Source organism: Pristiophorus japonicus, chromosome 1, assembly GCF_044704955.1.
Source record: "Pristiophorus japonicus isolate sPriJap1 chromosome 1, sPriJap1.hap1, whole genome shotgun sequence".
In the NCBI taxonomy this organism is placed as follows: domain Eukaryota; kingdom Metazoa; phylum Chordata; class Chondrichthyes; family Pristiophoridae; genus Pristiophorus; species Pristiophorus japonicus.
The window spans coordinates 335,608,885-335,626,577 of NC_091977.1; the positions used below are offsets into that span (position 1 = coordinate 335,608,885).

General features: G+C 42.8%; 1 protein-coding gene across 1 annotated transcript in view; it reads left to right on the forward strand.

The window, feature by feature from the left end:
- LOC139264731 (dual specificity calcium/calmodulin-dependent 3',5'-cyclic nucleotide phosphodiesterase 1A-like) overlaps nt 1-17,693 on the forward strand; it is a 1,390,883-nt gene that overhangs the window by 268,296 nt on the left and 1,104,894 nt on the right. The window contains exon 3 of the mRNA XM_070881778.1: nt 10,512-10,671. Coding sequence (XP_070737879.1) covers nt 10,512-10,671 — 160 coding nt within the window. The remainder of the gene's footprint in view (nt 1-10,511; nt 10,672-17,693) is intronic.

Sequence of the window (17,693 nt, forward strand, 5' to 3'; positions counted from 1 at the left end):
CTATTTGCCTTTCTGTCATTGTTCATAGGTTTACATGTAACCTTTAGGGCTGCTGACCAAGGGCCATGCAGCTCTTTGTTGGCCAGCGTGGACACGATGGGCCGAAATGGCCTCCTTCTGCGTTGTAAATTTCTATGGGCTAGACGTTCCACTTCACATCGCCCATCTATGGCCCAAGTATTGCCCAAAATGGACCTCCGTGGGGTCGGCGTTTGCAATATGACATGCCTTGGCGTCGCCACCTGCACACCGCTTGGCCCTGGTGCTTCTTCCATCTCAACCGAGATGGCCGCAGGTTGTTCCCCCAGCCCCCACAAAAAAAATCTCTTCTTCTTCCTCCGTCTCCTTCTCCTCCTCCTCCTGCTGAAGCACAGCAGCAGGTGTCTGCAGTGGCTCCTCTTCTTCTTCAGCCTCCTGTGATGCTGGAGACGGTTCAGTGGTAGTGGACTCCACTGACTCGACGACCACTTGACCTTTAATTTGATAAACAACGATTAACTATTCAAATTATTGCATTACTATTTTTCTCGAACTCAAAACATTGCAATGCTTTCCATTACCCCATATACACAGGTGATCACAAGGTTTAACATGACCGAACATGACCTCATTCGAACATCTATAGTACATCACCATTATATATCAGATTATATTATAATTGCATAACATTACATTGTGATTGCATAACATCAAATTACATTTTAATTGCATAACGATTGAGTAATGAGAAATGTGCATTGTTCAATGTGTGAATCATTAGTAAGTAACTACGATATTTTCAGTATTTACTAATGATTCACACATTGAACAATGCACATTTCTCATTACTCACATGTCTCAAGGGTGGGTTCGGCCACACCACGGGATGTGATCAAACGGCTTTCTGGCCCCACCAAGGCCATCGCAAGCTCCTCGTAGGCACTTAAACTGCATCATGGCAAAGCCCCCGCCCGTCCTGCGTTGCTCCCGATTATTGATCGAGATCTTCTTCTGCAAATGATACGATAACATTGCACGGCATAAGCAAATGGATCAGGAAATTTAGGACATTGAAGACATTTAAGGCTGACAGATTTAAATGTTCTATTACAAATTAGCATTACGTTGCATATTTCACACTACGACATTTAACTTTATGCTGGGTTGCATAAATTTATTCATAATTTAGTTATGTTTAAATGTAACCTAATAACATTGCAGATTCTAGTTACTATTTAGATCATTAAATAATACATGAATATAAATTTCAACTTCCTCTCGCAGCTGCCAGTAGGCTGTTCCAACGCTTGCGGCACTGGTCCGGTGTCCGGGCTTCATTAGATGCGACGTGACCATGTCGGCAATCTCTGCCCAAATGCACAGGGTGGAGGTTTCCCATGCCCACACCGTGTCAGATCCTCCCACCTGGTGCTGACAACATTCACCAGGGCCTCATTGGCCTCCTCGCTGAAAGGCTTGGCCCTACTCCTTTCAAATGATGCCTCCATTATCGATTAATATGAGATTATTCAGAACACAAAATGCTTTCTCCTCTCTCTCTCTCTCCCCGACCCTCACAGAGCTTCTGAGCATGTGTGCTGACCCTTGACCTCTGAAAACACGGGAAGGAGCATCAACCTGAAAAAAAAAATCAACCTGCACATGCGCAGTAATGCGTTGCTAGGGAAGCTTTTTTTTCCCATTCACTTCCGTTTTCTTTGGACGATCGTGAGATCGCCGAGAAATCACATCGCCCATTTGACATCGCTGAGGTAAGGCCGAGTGGAAAATCGCAAAAAAAAAATGGGCCTTGAGCCGGCGATCAGCACGGGTGATAGGTCTCGCATTGCTGGAACAAGGCCCATTTTTTTCGGCCGTAGTCTGAAAGTGCAAAGTCTAGCCCTCTGTTTTTATGTTTCTAAAGGGCCTGCTTTCATCAGCATAGTACTTTTAAAGCTCAGAATAATACATTTTTTTCAATAATTTAAACATTTTTAAGCCTATTGAATAAGGTAAGTTTATTTTTCGACCCTTTAAAATATGTAAATTTATTTTTCAAAAAGTATATTTTTTTATTTAATTAATTCATTAAATTCCATTTTGATTAATTTAACACATGAGGGGCTAGAAATTCGGCAATTTTGCGATCGGGCTTTTGGTGCTATTTCACCATTTTTGGCGAAAACCCGGTCGGCAGGAAATTCGACTACTTTTTGCGACGGCACTCTCCACGTACCACTAGGCAGAGGAGCGTCGCCACGCAAGACCCGAAGTAGCATTTTCGCTAAACATTTGGCTCTCTCTGCACCCGTATTCTTACCGACAGGGAAAAACCTGTCGTAGCCGCCCTGCCCGCAGCGGTAAGTATGAAGAGCTGCACAAAGGTAAGTTAAAGTTTTTATTTTTTAATTCCTTCTCAGCGATTCGATAGATAAGTGTCTTGCAAATGTTTTGTGAATTTTATTTTTCCAATTTATATTTTGGTGTTTTTCCGCCCTCCCAAGCCCAACTCTCAGCAGCATCGGCCTCGGACTAAAGTTGGCGTGGATCGCGGTTTGCTCCGCGAATCCTCATGCAGCGCCGATTTTTACCGGTGCGCGCATTAAAAGTTGAATTTCCGGCCTGATAGTGAGGCGAAAACGATAATTTTGGCGAAAAAATACTGGCCTTGAAATTCCGATCTCCCCGGGTCCGTACTGAGTGTCTACGGATGCGGGAAGGCATCGCAAATGCCAGTTTTCAGCGCACAATGCACAGCGCTGAAATCCGGCTTTTCCGATCTGTCAAGCTGGAGATTGACAGATCCAATGCATATCAGGTGCGAGGACATTTGCAAGGGCAAGATTGCGGGATTTACCCATATCTTGCCCAGCAAATGTCCTGAAAACTCTTGAGCCTGATAAAAGCAGGCGTATAGTCTACTTTTACAGGTGTAAGAGTTTAAAAACATTCCAAAATATAATTAAATTAAAAAAACACATTTTATTTTTAAAAACCCTGCCCACGACATTAAATTTATCTTAAACTATAATTAAAATTTTTTTTTAAAACTCAGAAAAAAAATGTTTCTCTAATATATTTATTAATTTTAATTTCCATTAATTTAAATTTTTTTTTTTTCTCAATTAATAGCAATGAGAACTCCCATTACTATTAATTGAGAATACTTTACCTGATTGTTTGAGCAGTTACGTGAGACTGCATCTTCTGTTCAAACCTAGAGGACGGGAGCCTCCCCAATGGAATCTCACACTCCTCCGGGACCATCAGGTACTTGCGCAGAAATTTTTCAGGTCGGAGGCATGCGACCGCGTGAAGCCTCCAACCGCAATGTTTTTGCTGAAAACCGAATTTCTAGCCAGTGATGTTTTTTAAAAAAATTATCTTGAGAGCTTGTGTGTTTTTTGGTTATTCCCATTCATACTGAATCACCATAAGGTTTGGGCCGGCCCTCGTGATCCCAATGATGCGTATGGAGCGCATACGCTGCTGGGATACGTGGGCTTCTGCTCAGGCCTTCGCAGAGAGGCCCAAGACCTCACTCCGAAACTCCTGGAACAACAGGTACTTTCGTAGAAATGTTTGCGGTCGGAAGCATCAGCCAGCAGGAAGCCTCCGGCCGCAAATTCTGGGCCAATATTTAAAATCTTTTAAAACATGCTTATCAGTGTTCTCGCGGCTAAAAAAAAAAGTTTAATTTCACGAGCCTCCTAGAAGGCACACAAATGAGTGCAATGAGTAGAAACTCGCAATGGTGATTAATTCAATCTGGGGGCATGGCCCGTTTTGTGGGTGGGGCCGGCTTATGGGGCTATGTTTTTGAGTAGTGCAAATTGGTGCAGAATCATGATTTGCACTGGACATAATTTGCGCATGAAATTCCTTGATCTTTTGCGATGGTGTAGCCAATTTTGGGCAATTTGCGCTGCCTAGAGGAAACTCCAGCCATTGTGTTCAGTTTTGGACACCGAACTCTAGGAAGAATAAATTGGCCTTGGATCTAACTGGGTTAAAAGGCTGGGTAAACTTGGGTTGTATTTTCTGGAAATGAAACATAGAAACATAGAAAATAGGAGCAGTAGTAAGCCATTCAAGTCTGCACCGCCATTCAATATGATCATGGCTGATCCTCTATCTCAACACCATATTCCTGCTTTTTCCCCATACCCCTTGATGCCTTTTGTTTCTAGAAATCGATCTATCTCCTTCTTAAATATATTCAGTGACTTGGCCTCCACAGCCTTTTGTGGTAGAGAATTCCCACAGGTTCACCACCCTCTGAGTGAAAACATTTTTCCTCATCTTGGTCCTATATTTCCTACCCTGTATCCTGAGACTGTGACCCCTTGTTCTAGACTTCCCAGCCAGGGGAAACATCCTCCCCGTATCCAGTCTATCCAATCCAGTCAGAATTTTATACGTCTTAATGAGATCCCCTCTCATTCTTCTAATCTCTAGTGAATACAGGCCTAGTCGACCCAGTCTCTCCTCATACGACAGTCCTGAGATCCCAGGAATCAGTCTGGTGAACCTTCGTTGCACTCCCTCTATATGGCAATTATATCCATCCTTAGGTAAGGAGACCAAAACTGCACACAATACTCCAGGTGCGGTCTCACCAAGGCCTTGTATAACTGGAGTAAGACATCCTTGCTCCTGTACTCAAATCCTCTTGCAATGAAGGCCAATATACCATTTGCCTTCCTAACTGCTTGCTGCACCTGCATGTTTGTTTTCAGTGACTGGTGTACAAGGACACCCAGGTCCCTCCGTACATCAACACTTCCCAAGCCATCGCCATTTAAATAATACTTTGTCCTTATATTTTTCCTACCAAAGTGGATAACTTCACATTTATCCCCATTATACTGCATCTGCCATGTGTTTTCTCACTCACTCAACCTATCTAAATCGCCTTGCAGCGTCTTTGCATCCTCCTCGCAACTCACTTAGTTTTGCCGTCAGCAAACTTGGAAATATTACATTTGCTTCCCTCATCCAAATTATTTATATATATATTGTGAATAGCTGGGGCCCAAGCACTGATCCCTGTTGTACCTCACTAGTCACTGCCCGCCACCCCGAAAAAGATCCGTTTTATTCTTACTCTCTGTTTCCTGTCAGTTAACCAATTTTCAATCCATGCCAATACATTATCCCCAATCCTATGTGCTTTAATTTTGCACACTAACCTCTTATGTGGGACTTGATCAAAAGCCTTCTGAAAATCCAAATACACTACATCCACTGGTTCTGCCTTATCTATTCTATCAGTTGCATCCTCAAAAAACCCCAGTGGGTTTGTCAAACATGATTTTCCTTTCATAAATCCATATTGACTTTGTTTAATCCCGTTCATATTATCTAAGTGTGCTGTTATCACATCCTTTATAATAGACTCCAGCATTTTCCCTACTACTGTTGTCAGGCTAACAGGTCTGTAGTTCCCCATTTGCTCTCCTTCCTTTTTTAAATAGTGGGGTTACATTTGCCACCCTCCAATCTGCAGGAACTGTTCCATAATCTATAGAATTTTGAAAGTTGACAACCAATGCATCTACTATTTCCATGGCTACCTCTTTTAGTATTCTGGGATGCAGATCATCAGGCCCTGGGGATTCATCTGCCTTCAGTGCCATTAATTTTTCCAGCACTATTTTCTTACTAATTATCATTTCCTTTAATTCCTCTTGCTCACTAGACCGTTGGTTCCCGAGCATTTCTGGGACGTTATTTGTGTCCTCTTCCGTGAAGACAGAACCAAAGTATTTACTTAATTGTTCTGCCATTTCCTTGTTCTCCATTACAAATTCTCCCGTTTTTGTCTTCACTAATCTTTTTCTTTTTACGTACTTGTAGAAACTTTTGCAGTCGGTTTTTATGTTCCTTGCAAGTTGGCTCTTATACTCTATTTTTCGCCTCTTAATCAATCTCTTGGTCCTTTTTTGCTGAATTCTAAACTGCTCCCAATCCTCAGGCTTGCTACTTTTTCTGGCAACTTTATACAACTCCTCTTTGGATCTAATACTATCCTTAATTTCTTTTGTTAGCCATGGTCGGGCCACTTTTCCTTTTGTGTTTTTATGCCAGAAAGAAATGTATAACTGTTGCAATTCATGCACTCGTTCTGTAAATATTAGCCATTGCCTATCCACCGTCATGCCCTTTAATGAATCTTCCCAATCTATCATAGCCAATTCATTCCTCATAATTTCTTTTGTTTAGATTTAGGACCCTAGTTTCGGATTGGACTACTTCACTTTCCATCTAAATAAGAAATTCAATCATGTTATGGCCACTCTTCCCTAAAGGACCCCACACAACAAGACTGTTAATTAACCCCTTCTCATTACACAATACCCAATCTAGGATAGTCTGTTCCCTAGTAGGCTCCTCAACATACTGGTCTAAAAAAACATCTCGTACACACTCTAGGAATTCATCTGCCACAGTATTATTGCTAATTTGGTTTGGCCAGTCCTTATGTAGATTAAAGTCACCTACGATTATTGTAGTACCCTTGCTACATGCATCTCTAATTTCCTGTTTGTTGCCATCCCCTACATTATCACTACTGTTTGGAGGCCGATAGACAACTCCCACCAATGTTTTCTGCCCCTTGGTGCTCCTTAGCTCCACCCAGACTGATTCTATATCTTGATTTTCTGAGCCAATATCCTTTCTCACTATTGCTCTTATTTCATCCTTTACTAACAACACCACACCACCCCCTCTTCCTTTTTGCCTGACCTTCCTAAATATCGAATATCCTTGGATATTCAGTTCCCAACCCTGGTCACTCTGCAACCATGTCTCCGTAGGTTAGATGCAGGAAGAATGTTCCCGATGTTGGGGAAGTCCAGAACCAGGGGACACAGTCTAAGGATAAGGGGTAGGCCATTTAGGACTGAGATGAGGAGAAATTTCTTTACTCAAAGTGTTGTTAACCTGTGGAATTCCCTACCACAGAGAGTGTTGATGCTAGTTCATTGAATATATTCAAGAGGGAGTTAGATATGGCCCTTACGGCTAAAGGGATCAAGTGGTATGGAGAGAAAGCAGGAAAGGGGTACTGAAGGAATGATCAGCCATGATCTTATTGAATGGTGGTGCAGGCTTGAAGGGCCGAATGGCCTACTCCTGTACCTATTTTCTATGTTTCTATGTAATTGCAACTATATCATCTACATCCGTTTACATCTATTTGCGCTGTTAATTCATCTACCTTATTACAGATGCTTCGTGCCTTCAGATACAATGCTTTTAGATTTGTCTTTTTAACATTTTTAGACATCGTAACATTATTTTGTACGATTGCCCTGTTTGTCTTGTTATTTTTTTCTTACCTGGACCCTATTTGCTAGTGAGATAGTTAAAAGGTGATGTAATGCAGATGTTTAGAATTATGGCCTCGAAATTAGGTCTCATAGTGCTACTTTTTCAGGCACTATGCAGCCCACTAAAGGTCCAAAATGGCAGACAGGAAGCACTCACACACTTCAGAGTAGAGGGCACAATTTCAAAATTTGCAGATGAAACAAAGCTTGAATATATAGTGAACAGTGAGGAGGCTAGTGACGGACTTCAAGAAGACATAGATAGGCTGGTGGAATGGTTGGACAGGTGGCAGATGAAATTTAACGCAGAAAAGTGTGAAGAGTTACATTTTGGTAAGAAGAATAAGGAGAGGCAATGTAAAGTAAAAGGTACAATTCTAAAGGGGGTGTATGAACAGGGATATCTGGGGGTATATCTGCACAAATCATTGAAGGTGGCAGGACAGGTGGAGAAAGTGGTTAAAAAAGCATACGGGATCCTGGGCTTCATAAACAGATGCATAGGTCTGAAAATTGGCCTCCTTAGCGCCTCCCGTTATCGCCTCCGTGGGGCAATAATGGGGCACTAAGAACCTACCAAACAGGCGCGGCGAGAGGATTGATTCTATTGTATTTGACGGGAGGTTTGCGTCGGCGGTATGGCATGTGTCCCGATCTCCTTTGCCCAGAGATTGTGACGTCATCACCATGCGCATTGCCCGGTCAGGCCCCGGACCCGAACTTCGGTTACACCCCCTGCAACATCGGCGGACGAAAACACCGGCAACTTCAGGGGGCATTCGTCGGGAGGCCGGGCACTTCTGGGATGATGATTAAAGGCGAGGTGGCCGAGGAAGATAAAAAAAAATTTAAATCCTCTGTTTCAATGTTTTTCCTGTTTTTTGCCCACAATTGATCAGCCCGGCACTCTGCTGTAGTGCATCCGGCTGATCGGGCCGGATCATGGCTGCCGTGGGGGAGAAGGTAAATTCTTCTTTTGTAGAGCCTGCAGTGATGGCCCTTCCCTTTAAGGGAGGGAAGGAGCCTTCCAGTGCGGCAGCACTGCACGGCCCAATGTGCAGCGCTACACACCTACCGGCCCGCCTGCTGCCTCTTGCCGCTCCAGGAAGGAAGTGGAGCGCATGATTTAGTGCTCCACTTACATCCTGGAGCTTAAACGCTGAATTTTTTAAAAGTTAGAAAACATTAGTGCCTGTGCTAATCTTTCCAACTTTTAATTTCACCCCCACAGAGTACAAAATTAGGGAAGTTATGATGAACCTTTATAAAACACTGGTTCGGCCTCAACTGGAGAATTGTGATCATTGGGGAGGTGTCACTGTGGCGGCCATCATTTTTTTCGTGTTGGCCGTGTTTTCTGTCGGCCCAACAGTGGTGGCTGCTGGTTTGGCTGGGATGCCAACAGGCAGTCTGGCACCCCCTCTTGGGGGCCGGGCCAGAGGCTCAGTTGACACCCTCCCTGATGGCCCAGTGGGCAACAATGAAGGTGCTGCTTAGGCCGCAGCAGCCTTCCCCTTTAAGAGAAGGGGAGGGACATTGCGATGTGGCGGCATAATGCAGTGCATCAGCGACGTCGACTAGCGCGGCACTGCGTGCGCGCACCAAGAGCGCCGCATGGACGCACGTTTACCGCCCCCACCATTTCTTTTCCGAAAAGAGGGAAAATCCACACCAACTCCGACGTTTCCCGTGCCGGCGCAAAACGAATCACTAATTCAAATTATGCGCTGCAATTCCAGTGCAGGGCAATTTTGGCCCCTTTATCTTCGGTCCCCAACACAAGCTCCGTTCTCTTGCCACCGCCACTGTCTGAGGCTGAACCAGACCATTCGCAACCTCAGCGCCCTATTTGATCATGAACTGAACTTCCGACCCCACTTCCTCTCCATCACCAAGACCCCGCCTACTTCCACCTCCAACATTGTCTGTCTCTGACCCTGCCTCAGATCATCTACTGCTGAAACCCTCATCCATGCTTTTGTTACCTCCAGACTTAACTGTTCCACTGCTCTCCTGGCCGGTCTCCCACCTTGCAACCTCTGTAAACTTGAGCTGATTCAAAATTTTGCTGCCTGTATCCTAACTCGCACCAAGTACCATTCACTCATCATCATCATTATAGGCAGTCCCTCGGTATTGAGGAAGACTTGCTTCCACTCTTAACATGAGTTCTTAGGTGGTTGTACAGTCCAATACGAGAACTACAGTCCCTGTCACAGGTGGGACAGATAGTCATTGAGGGAAAGGGTGGGTGGGACTGGTTTGCCGCATGCTCTTTCTGCTGCCTGTGCTTGATTTCTGCATGCTCTCGGCGATGAGACTCGAGGTGTTCAGCACCCTCCCGGGTGCACTTCCTCCACTTAGGGCGGTCTTTGGCCAGGGACTCCCAGGTGTCAATGGGGATGTTGCACTTCATCAGGGAGGCTTTGAGGGTGTCCTTGTAATGCTCCGCTGCCCACCTTTGGCTCGTTTGCCGTGAAGGAGTTCCGAGTAGAGTCTCGTGTCTGGCATGCGGACAATGTGGCCTGCCCAGCGGAGCTGATCAAGTGTGGTCAGTGCTTCAATGCTGGGGATGTTGGCCTGGTCGAGGATGCTAATGTTGGTGTGTCTGTCTTCCATGGGGATTTGTAGGATCTTGTGGAGATATCGTTGGTGGTATTTCTCCAGCGACTTGAGGTGTCTACTGTACATGGTCCATGTTTGTGAGCTATACACCTATATCAACTCCGTGCTCGCTGACCTATATTGGCTCTGGTCTGGCAACGCATCAATTTTTAAATTCTTATCCTTGATTTCAAATCCCTCCGTAGCTTCAACTCACCCTATCTTTGTAACCTCTTCCAGTCCTAAACCCTCCGAGTTCTCGACGCTCCTCCAATTCTGGCCTTTTGCGCATCCCTGATTTTCAATGCTCCAAGTTCTGGAATTCCCTCCCCAAACTTCTCCACCTCTCCATCTCACTCATCTCCTTTAAGATGTTCCTTAAAACCTATCTCTTTGACTAAACTTTTGGTCACCTGTCCTAAAATTTCCTTGTGTGACTCGTTGTCAAATTTTGTTTGATAATGCTTCTGTGAAGTGCCTTGGGATATTTTACTACGCTAATGGCGCTATATAAATGCATGTTATTATTGTTGTTACCTAAGATTGATGTATTCCTTAAAATAAGCCATCAGCTTTCCTTTTAAATTCTAGGTTCAAAATCACAGACCTCTCTGCGGCACACTGGTACAGGAATCGAAGGGAAAAAAGAAAAGACAGGAATTGATGTTGATGTAAAGAATCTGGAAGAAATCCTGGCTGAAGAGTTTCTCACCGTAGATAACCCAGATTTTATAGAAAAGGCAGCGATCAGGTTAGCAATTCTGTCTGGCTGAGATCCATCAAAAGCAAAGGAAAATTCTATAGAATTGATTTGTTTTATTGAGTTTCCTTACTGGTTTTGGTTTATGACTAGTGATACAATTAAATCGATTAAAATCGATGGAAATCATTTTTGCTGAAATGTGAGTACACACTTTCTCCTTTTAAAGGGACAAACACTTAATGAAAAAATATTTGAGGTGCTTTTTGTATTGGGCGACAGAAGTACTTGGAAAGCCATGCAATGTTACCATGCGTGGGTTGTACAATAACTTGTAACAAAAATGACATTGCATAGTATTTCAGGCAACCTACTGAGATGAATAAGGAATTGGTTAGTAGATAGAAAACAGAGAGTAGGAATAATGGATATGTACTCTAATTGGCAGGATGTGAATAGCGATGTTCTCCAGTGACCAGTCCTGGGGTCCCTCCTTTTCACTATACTTATCAATGTCTTGGATAAAAATATAGAAAGCCGTATATCCAAATTTCCTGACAACACTAAGTTAGGTGGCACATTAAGTAGTGTAGATGGGAGCAAAATTGCAAAGAGATAATGATAGGTTAAGTAAGTGAGCAAAACTTTGCCAGATGAAGTTCAATGTGGGGAAGTGTGAGGTCACCTAAGAAAGATAGATCAGAATATTTTCTAAAGGGTGATAAGCTAGAAACTGTGGATGAGCAGAGAGACTTAGGGGACCGTGTATGGAAATCACTAAAAGCTAGTGGGAAGATACAAAAAAATAATTAGAAAGGCTAATGGAACATTAGCCTTCATCTCAAGGGTGCTGGAATAGTTAGGGTGGAAGTTATGGTACAGCTGTATAAAGCTCTGGTTAGACCACAGCTGGAGTACTGCGTTCAGTTCTGGGCATCGCACCTCAGGAAGGATATATTGGCCTTGGAGGGAGTGCAGCGCAGAATTACTGGAATGATACCGGGGTTAAAAGGGTTAAATTATGAGGACAGGTTACAGAGACTAGGCTTGTATTCTCTTGAGTATAAAAGATTAAGGGGTGAACTAATTGAGTTGTTTCAGATAATTAAAGGAATTGATAGGGTAGTTAGAGAGAAACTATTTCCTCTGGTGGGGGGAGTCCAGAACAGGGGGGCATAACCTTAAAATTGGAGCTAGGCCGTTAATGGTGTGATGTCAAGAAGCACTTCGTCACACAAAGGGTAGTGAAAGTCTGGAAATCTCTTCCCCATTCATTTGTTGAGGCTGGGAGGGTCAATTGAAAACTTCAAAACTGGGGTTGATAGATTTTTGTTCGGCAAGCGTGTTAAGGCATATGGAACAAAGACAGGTAAGTGGAGTTGAGATAGAGATCAACCTTGATCTAATTGAATGGCAGAACAGGCTCGAGGAGCTGAATGACCTCCTTCTATACCATGTTTCTATGATGCATCACAATACAATTGAGTCACTGCAATATGCGTTTGCTAGCACACAGAGAAAACTATTTCCATGATGGTATGGAGAAATAATAAAACATTGTATGTCCAGCATTTTCTGTTTTTAACACGAATTGTTTTATTCATGACAGGATGCCTGTGAAGAAAGGATTGGTAGACATTTTTTGTTTTAATCAGGAATAGAATGCAACTTTAAAAGAAAGTTGTGGATCTTTTCACATGTACAGAAATGATTATGGAAATGAGTAACTGTTATGTTGGAAAATACTGCTGAATTTTCATATAGGAACCAGAATGGGCAAATGATCACCTGGGCACAGTGACAAAAGTCGGGTTGATTTTTATCTTCAGTGCCTGGGTGCAGTGCAGAAAGGAGGTTCGGATGTGAAGTGTTGCACTCATAACCGAGCGGGCCTAATGTTCCTCTCTTCACTGCAGCCAGGTGCTGAAGAGAAAACTGACCTGATGTTGTGGGTTTGCAGTGGTAAAGTACTTCAGCATTAAGTAGTGTGCTTGCTCCAGTGCAGTGCATTATTTTAATCACGTTTATGGTTTTTACACTGTGCAAAGGGAGAGAGTAGTTTAAGATTTTTTTATGCTGGGTTCCAGGCATTGACAGATGGCCCTGAGCATTAAAACAGATACAACTACTTCATACAAAAATTACAGAATTAAATCCTCAAACCTCTACAATAAGAGTTCCTTACAAAACAGTGCTATTTCCCATTGATATTGACTATAAAATGTCCAGTTCATAGCATTTGCTCTGCTTCTGTGTGGCCATTCAGTGCTACATAAATAATTGCCAACGTTGGGAGGTGAGGTTACAGTTTGTGTTCCCGAGAACTATCTAAAGGTACTATCTTGAAGTTTAGAATTGTTGTTGTAAATGAGAGCATTTCTGCCCCAGTGTTTAAGGAGTAACCGTAATCCTGAAACCGTAATCTGAGCATAAGCATACATAGATATTAAATGATTGTATTACTATTTCATGAAGCTTTACCTCCACTTTTTATTAATTTGTGAAAAAATCATGAACTTATATCATTTGGCTGGTATCATCTGGCTAAGCTGCACAGATCTATTTGAAGTCATCTCTTCACCCATACAGATTGAGGTCAATTTTCTCCCATTCCCCAACCTGAGGCAACCTGAACCTGTCTGAATTTCCAAAGTTCAGGTTATTAGTATTACCCCAATGTTCTCCAGACAGAGGCCTGTCCCTTGGCTGGCACCTGCACCCAGAATCAGGAGAGAAAATCAACAGTTGCTGCAGGCCTGCAGCAGTGGTAATGGCCGCTAACTACTGGGCCTTCTGGTCATTGTCTAATAGCAACAGGCACAAGGCCTGGAGGCCCCAACATGCTCAAGGGTATCTGTACAAAGTAAAAAAACCCTTAACATTGTTTCTGGTTCCATCTAAGCGGGGAGCAAGGTTTAATCCCACTTCTTCTGGGAACCATTCGAAATGAACATCTGCATGCCATTGGGGAAGGAAAATTCCATCTCATTTGCATGGTTTTAGAATGCTTACACCCGCTCCAGGCACAAGGAGGTTCATTTGGAGATTGTGCGAAGGAGAGTGTAAAACAGGAGATAGAAAATCGGCAGCCCACTTTAGATCTTGGAATCATGGAAATTTACAACACCTAACGAGGCCATTTCGGCTCATTGTGTCCGCGCCGGCCAACCAAAAGCTATCCAGCCTATTCCCACTTTCCAGCTCTTGGTCCATAGCTCTGTAGGTTACGGCACTTTAAGTGCACATCCAAGTATCTGTTAAATGTGATGAGGGTTCTGCCTCTACCACCCATTCAGGCAGTGAGTTCCTGACCCCTACCATCCTCCGGGTGAAAACATTTCTCCTCATATCTCCTTTAACCCTCCCCCCAATTACTTTAAATCTATGCCCCTGGTTGTTGATCCCTCTGCCAAGGGAAATAGGTCCTTCCTATCACTCTATCCAGGCCCCTCATAATTTTATACACTGAAGTAGACTGCAACAAAATGCAATATAGGTAAGTGTGAGGTGGTGCATTTTAATAAGAAGAATAGGGAAGCCACCTAATCTTGGAAAAGAGTCTAAATGGGGTCAATGCACAAAGTCATATTGGGACACAGATTCACAAATCATTAAAAGTAGCAATACAGGCTAACAAGGCCATAAAAAGTGTGGAATAGAATTCTAAAGCTGAGAAGTCATGTTAAACATATCATCAGCATAGGCAGTCCCTCGGAATCGAGGAAAACGTGCTCCCATTCTTAAAATGTGTCCTTAGGTGGCTGAACAGTCCAATACGAGAATCACAGTCTCTGTCACAGGTGGGACAGATAGTCGTTGAGGGAAAGGGTGGGTGGGACAGGTTTGCAGCAAAACTTATATAGAACGTTAGTTAAACTACACATTAAGTACCGCACACAGTTCTGGTCTCCATATTACAAAATGGATATAGAAGCACTGGAGAAAGTGCGACAAAGATTTACAAGTATGATAACAGAACTGAGAGGAAACAACTATCAGGAAAGAATGAACAGGCTGGGGATCTTTTTCTCTAGAAAAGAGAAGACTGAAAGGTGACCTAATAGAGATCTTTCAAATGATGAAGGGGTTCGATAGGATAGATGTGGGGAAGATGTTTTCACCTGTGGGGAAGTCCAAAACTAGGGGCTGTAAATAAAAGATAGTCACCAGTAAATCCAATAAGTAATGCAGGAGAAACGTCTGGTGAGAATGTGGAACTCACTAACACATGGAATAGTTGAGGCAAATAGCATAGATATATTTAAGAGGAAGCTAGACAAGTACATGAGGGAGGAAGGAATAGAAGGATATGGTGATAGGGTGAGATGATGATGGGAGGAGGCTTGTGTGGAATATAAACAGGTGTGGACCTGTTTGGGGCAAATGACCTGTTTCTGTGCTGTGAATTCTATGTAATTACTTGTGGGGTAATAATTGCTTCCTTTCACCAGACAATCTTGTCATGACAGGGAAACCTGCCCTCAAGAGAAAGACTGGGTAACTGTCAGCTGACAGTGACTTCAATGCAGAGCTACATCAAGAAATGCTCTTCTGGGGTTTGTACTGATATCATTTTACAAAAGATAATCTCAGCTACCCAGCAGGTAGAGTTGAAATCCACACCTGAGACTTTTAATGATTGAAAAGGACTGGCACAGATATAATATCTACGTAGGAATAGAAGTCCAGCAGAGTTTTTATTTACCTTAAGAACTTTTACCTAATTTTATACTGCAGTCATGTGCACATCTACTGGTGCAAGACAATCTCTTCCAAGTAGCTTTGTTACAAACAGAAATGTATGCACTAAAGCTCATTTGCCCATTTTGTATAGCATTTTTCACATTGTGAAGTTTTAAGATTCTTTTACCATTTTCCACAGAAAGAATTTGGAAAAAGTTACATTTGTCATTGGATTTTTAAAGCAAAGTGTATTCATGCTAGTTCTGGAAAATAACAGGCATTGGGATTAAGGCCAGTTATGATACTAATGAACTAGGTTTAGAAGTTGTTTCTACAAAGATTATAAATAATAAGCAATTCGTTAGTCTGCCCCGGAAATCGATAAACATCTAACACCCATTGTGTCCCTTGTCCCAGTAAGGGTTGTCTGGCATAAGCCTTCACTTAGGAAATAAAAACCAAGGCAGCAATAGAAGCAGCCCGTCAAGTTAGAATGCAAGAGGATAGTTAAAAGTTGTTTTAAGTGGCTCAAGGTAACTGATGTGGGAAGCAAATGAAGTTCATTATTTTTCTATTATTTATGCAAAGATAAATTATACTGATTGAACTACGTTAGTCTGATCAGAACTGTTGCTGTGTATGCTCACTCGCTGTGAAATAAAGCAGACTGACAATTTGTATCTGGCATTATCTCACAAAGTGTTGTCTCGATCTGCTGAGTGTTTACCCATGGGAGCATCAGTAATGTTAACTAATCAACAGTGCACAAGTTACATTAGCTAGTCACAGATGCACTGCTATTAGAAAAGCTTCCCCGTGGACAGTTAACCGCAGCATGACACAGGGACTGAAATAATCTATTTTATGCTGAGATTCTTTCACCACCTATGCTATGCTAGTACTGAGCTTTTTGTAAACATAACGGCTCTGAATTTGAAATCAGCAGCAAAGTGAAGGCATGTGCTACTGGCCCCGAAGTGAAGGATCTCGCAACCCATGTCGAGAACTTCGGGTTTTCCAACCGTTAATTCAATTCAACGGACTGTAGTGGGGAACCCCTTGTTCGAAAGGTTGTGATGTCAACAGGCTATCAAAGCAGCCAATCAAAAGGCACAATTCTCACAGACAGCAAACAAGGAAGTGAGTAAGTAAGCTCTTAAAATCTTAACATTTTAAAATAGTTAGAATGGTCAAAAGAAAATTGGGGCTCTCACATGGGGAATAGGTAAAACTGAAATAAAGATGGAGAAATTAAAAGTTGTGAAAAGTTTGTTAAGATTTTTAATTTTTATTAAAATGGACAAATTTCACACTGCACAAAATTAAAATTAGTTTTCCAGGCCCTTAACATTTGTTTAGCAGTAATAATGCTGTCAAAACCCCAGTTACACCTAATTCCTCTAACTTTTAGTGGCGAATTTAACAGCGTACTTACTGTGAAAGAGTCAAAGTTTTCGTCAGTTTTAATGATTTGGCTGATTTGGGGGTTGGGGGGATAAGCAGGTCGGAGCACAGCTCAGCATGTTTTGGAGCCCTCAATGGCTGATCACACCTTCAGAATCATGCACCAAATCCCAAAGTTGCGGTCAGTTGCAAAGGCGGGATGACGGTGAACACTGCCAGTTTGCCGTCATCCCGACTGCAAAGTCCAGGCCAACGAGAAGATGTTGAGCAAAACATTAAATTTCCACCAGTGCTCTCCTTTTATTAGCCTTTGCATTGTATACTTACTGATTTCCTTGGGATGTGACAACACTGGCAAGGTTGCATTTATTGTCCATCCCTAGTTTCCCTGAGAAGGTGGAAAATTTCCTTGCAAGCTTTGTAGTGCTGGAGTTCTCTTCACAGTGTTAGATCAAAAATTTCAGGATATTGACCCAGCGATGATGAAGGAATGGCGATATTTGCCAAGTCAAGATGGTGTGCACTTGGAAGGGTACTTGGAGGTGATGGTTCCAATGATATTGCTGCCCTTGACCTATTCAGTAATAGAGGTCATGAGGGACAAAGGTGCTGTCAAAGTAAACTTGGTCAGTTGCAGCAGTACATGCTGCAGGTCGTACATACTATAGTTACAGTGTGCAAGCGGCGGAGGGGATGAATATTGAGTCCAGTGATAGAGGTGCCAATTCAGCAATCTTTTTTGTCCTGGATGATAAGTTTCTTGAATGTTGTTACAGCTGCACCCAAGCAAATGAGTGGCCAGTATTCCATCACAGTCTTGGCCTGAGCTTTAGAGATTGTGGGGAGACTTTGAAGGTTTAAGAGTAGAGGCACTTGTCAGAAAGTACCTAACCTCTGCCCTACTTTTGTAGCTATGATGTTGACATGGCTTGTCAAGTTAAGTTTCTTGTCAATAGTGACCCCAAAATATTGAGAATGCAGCAATG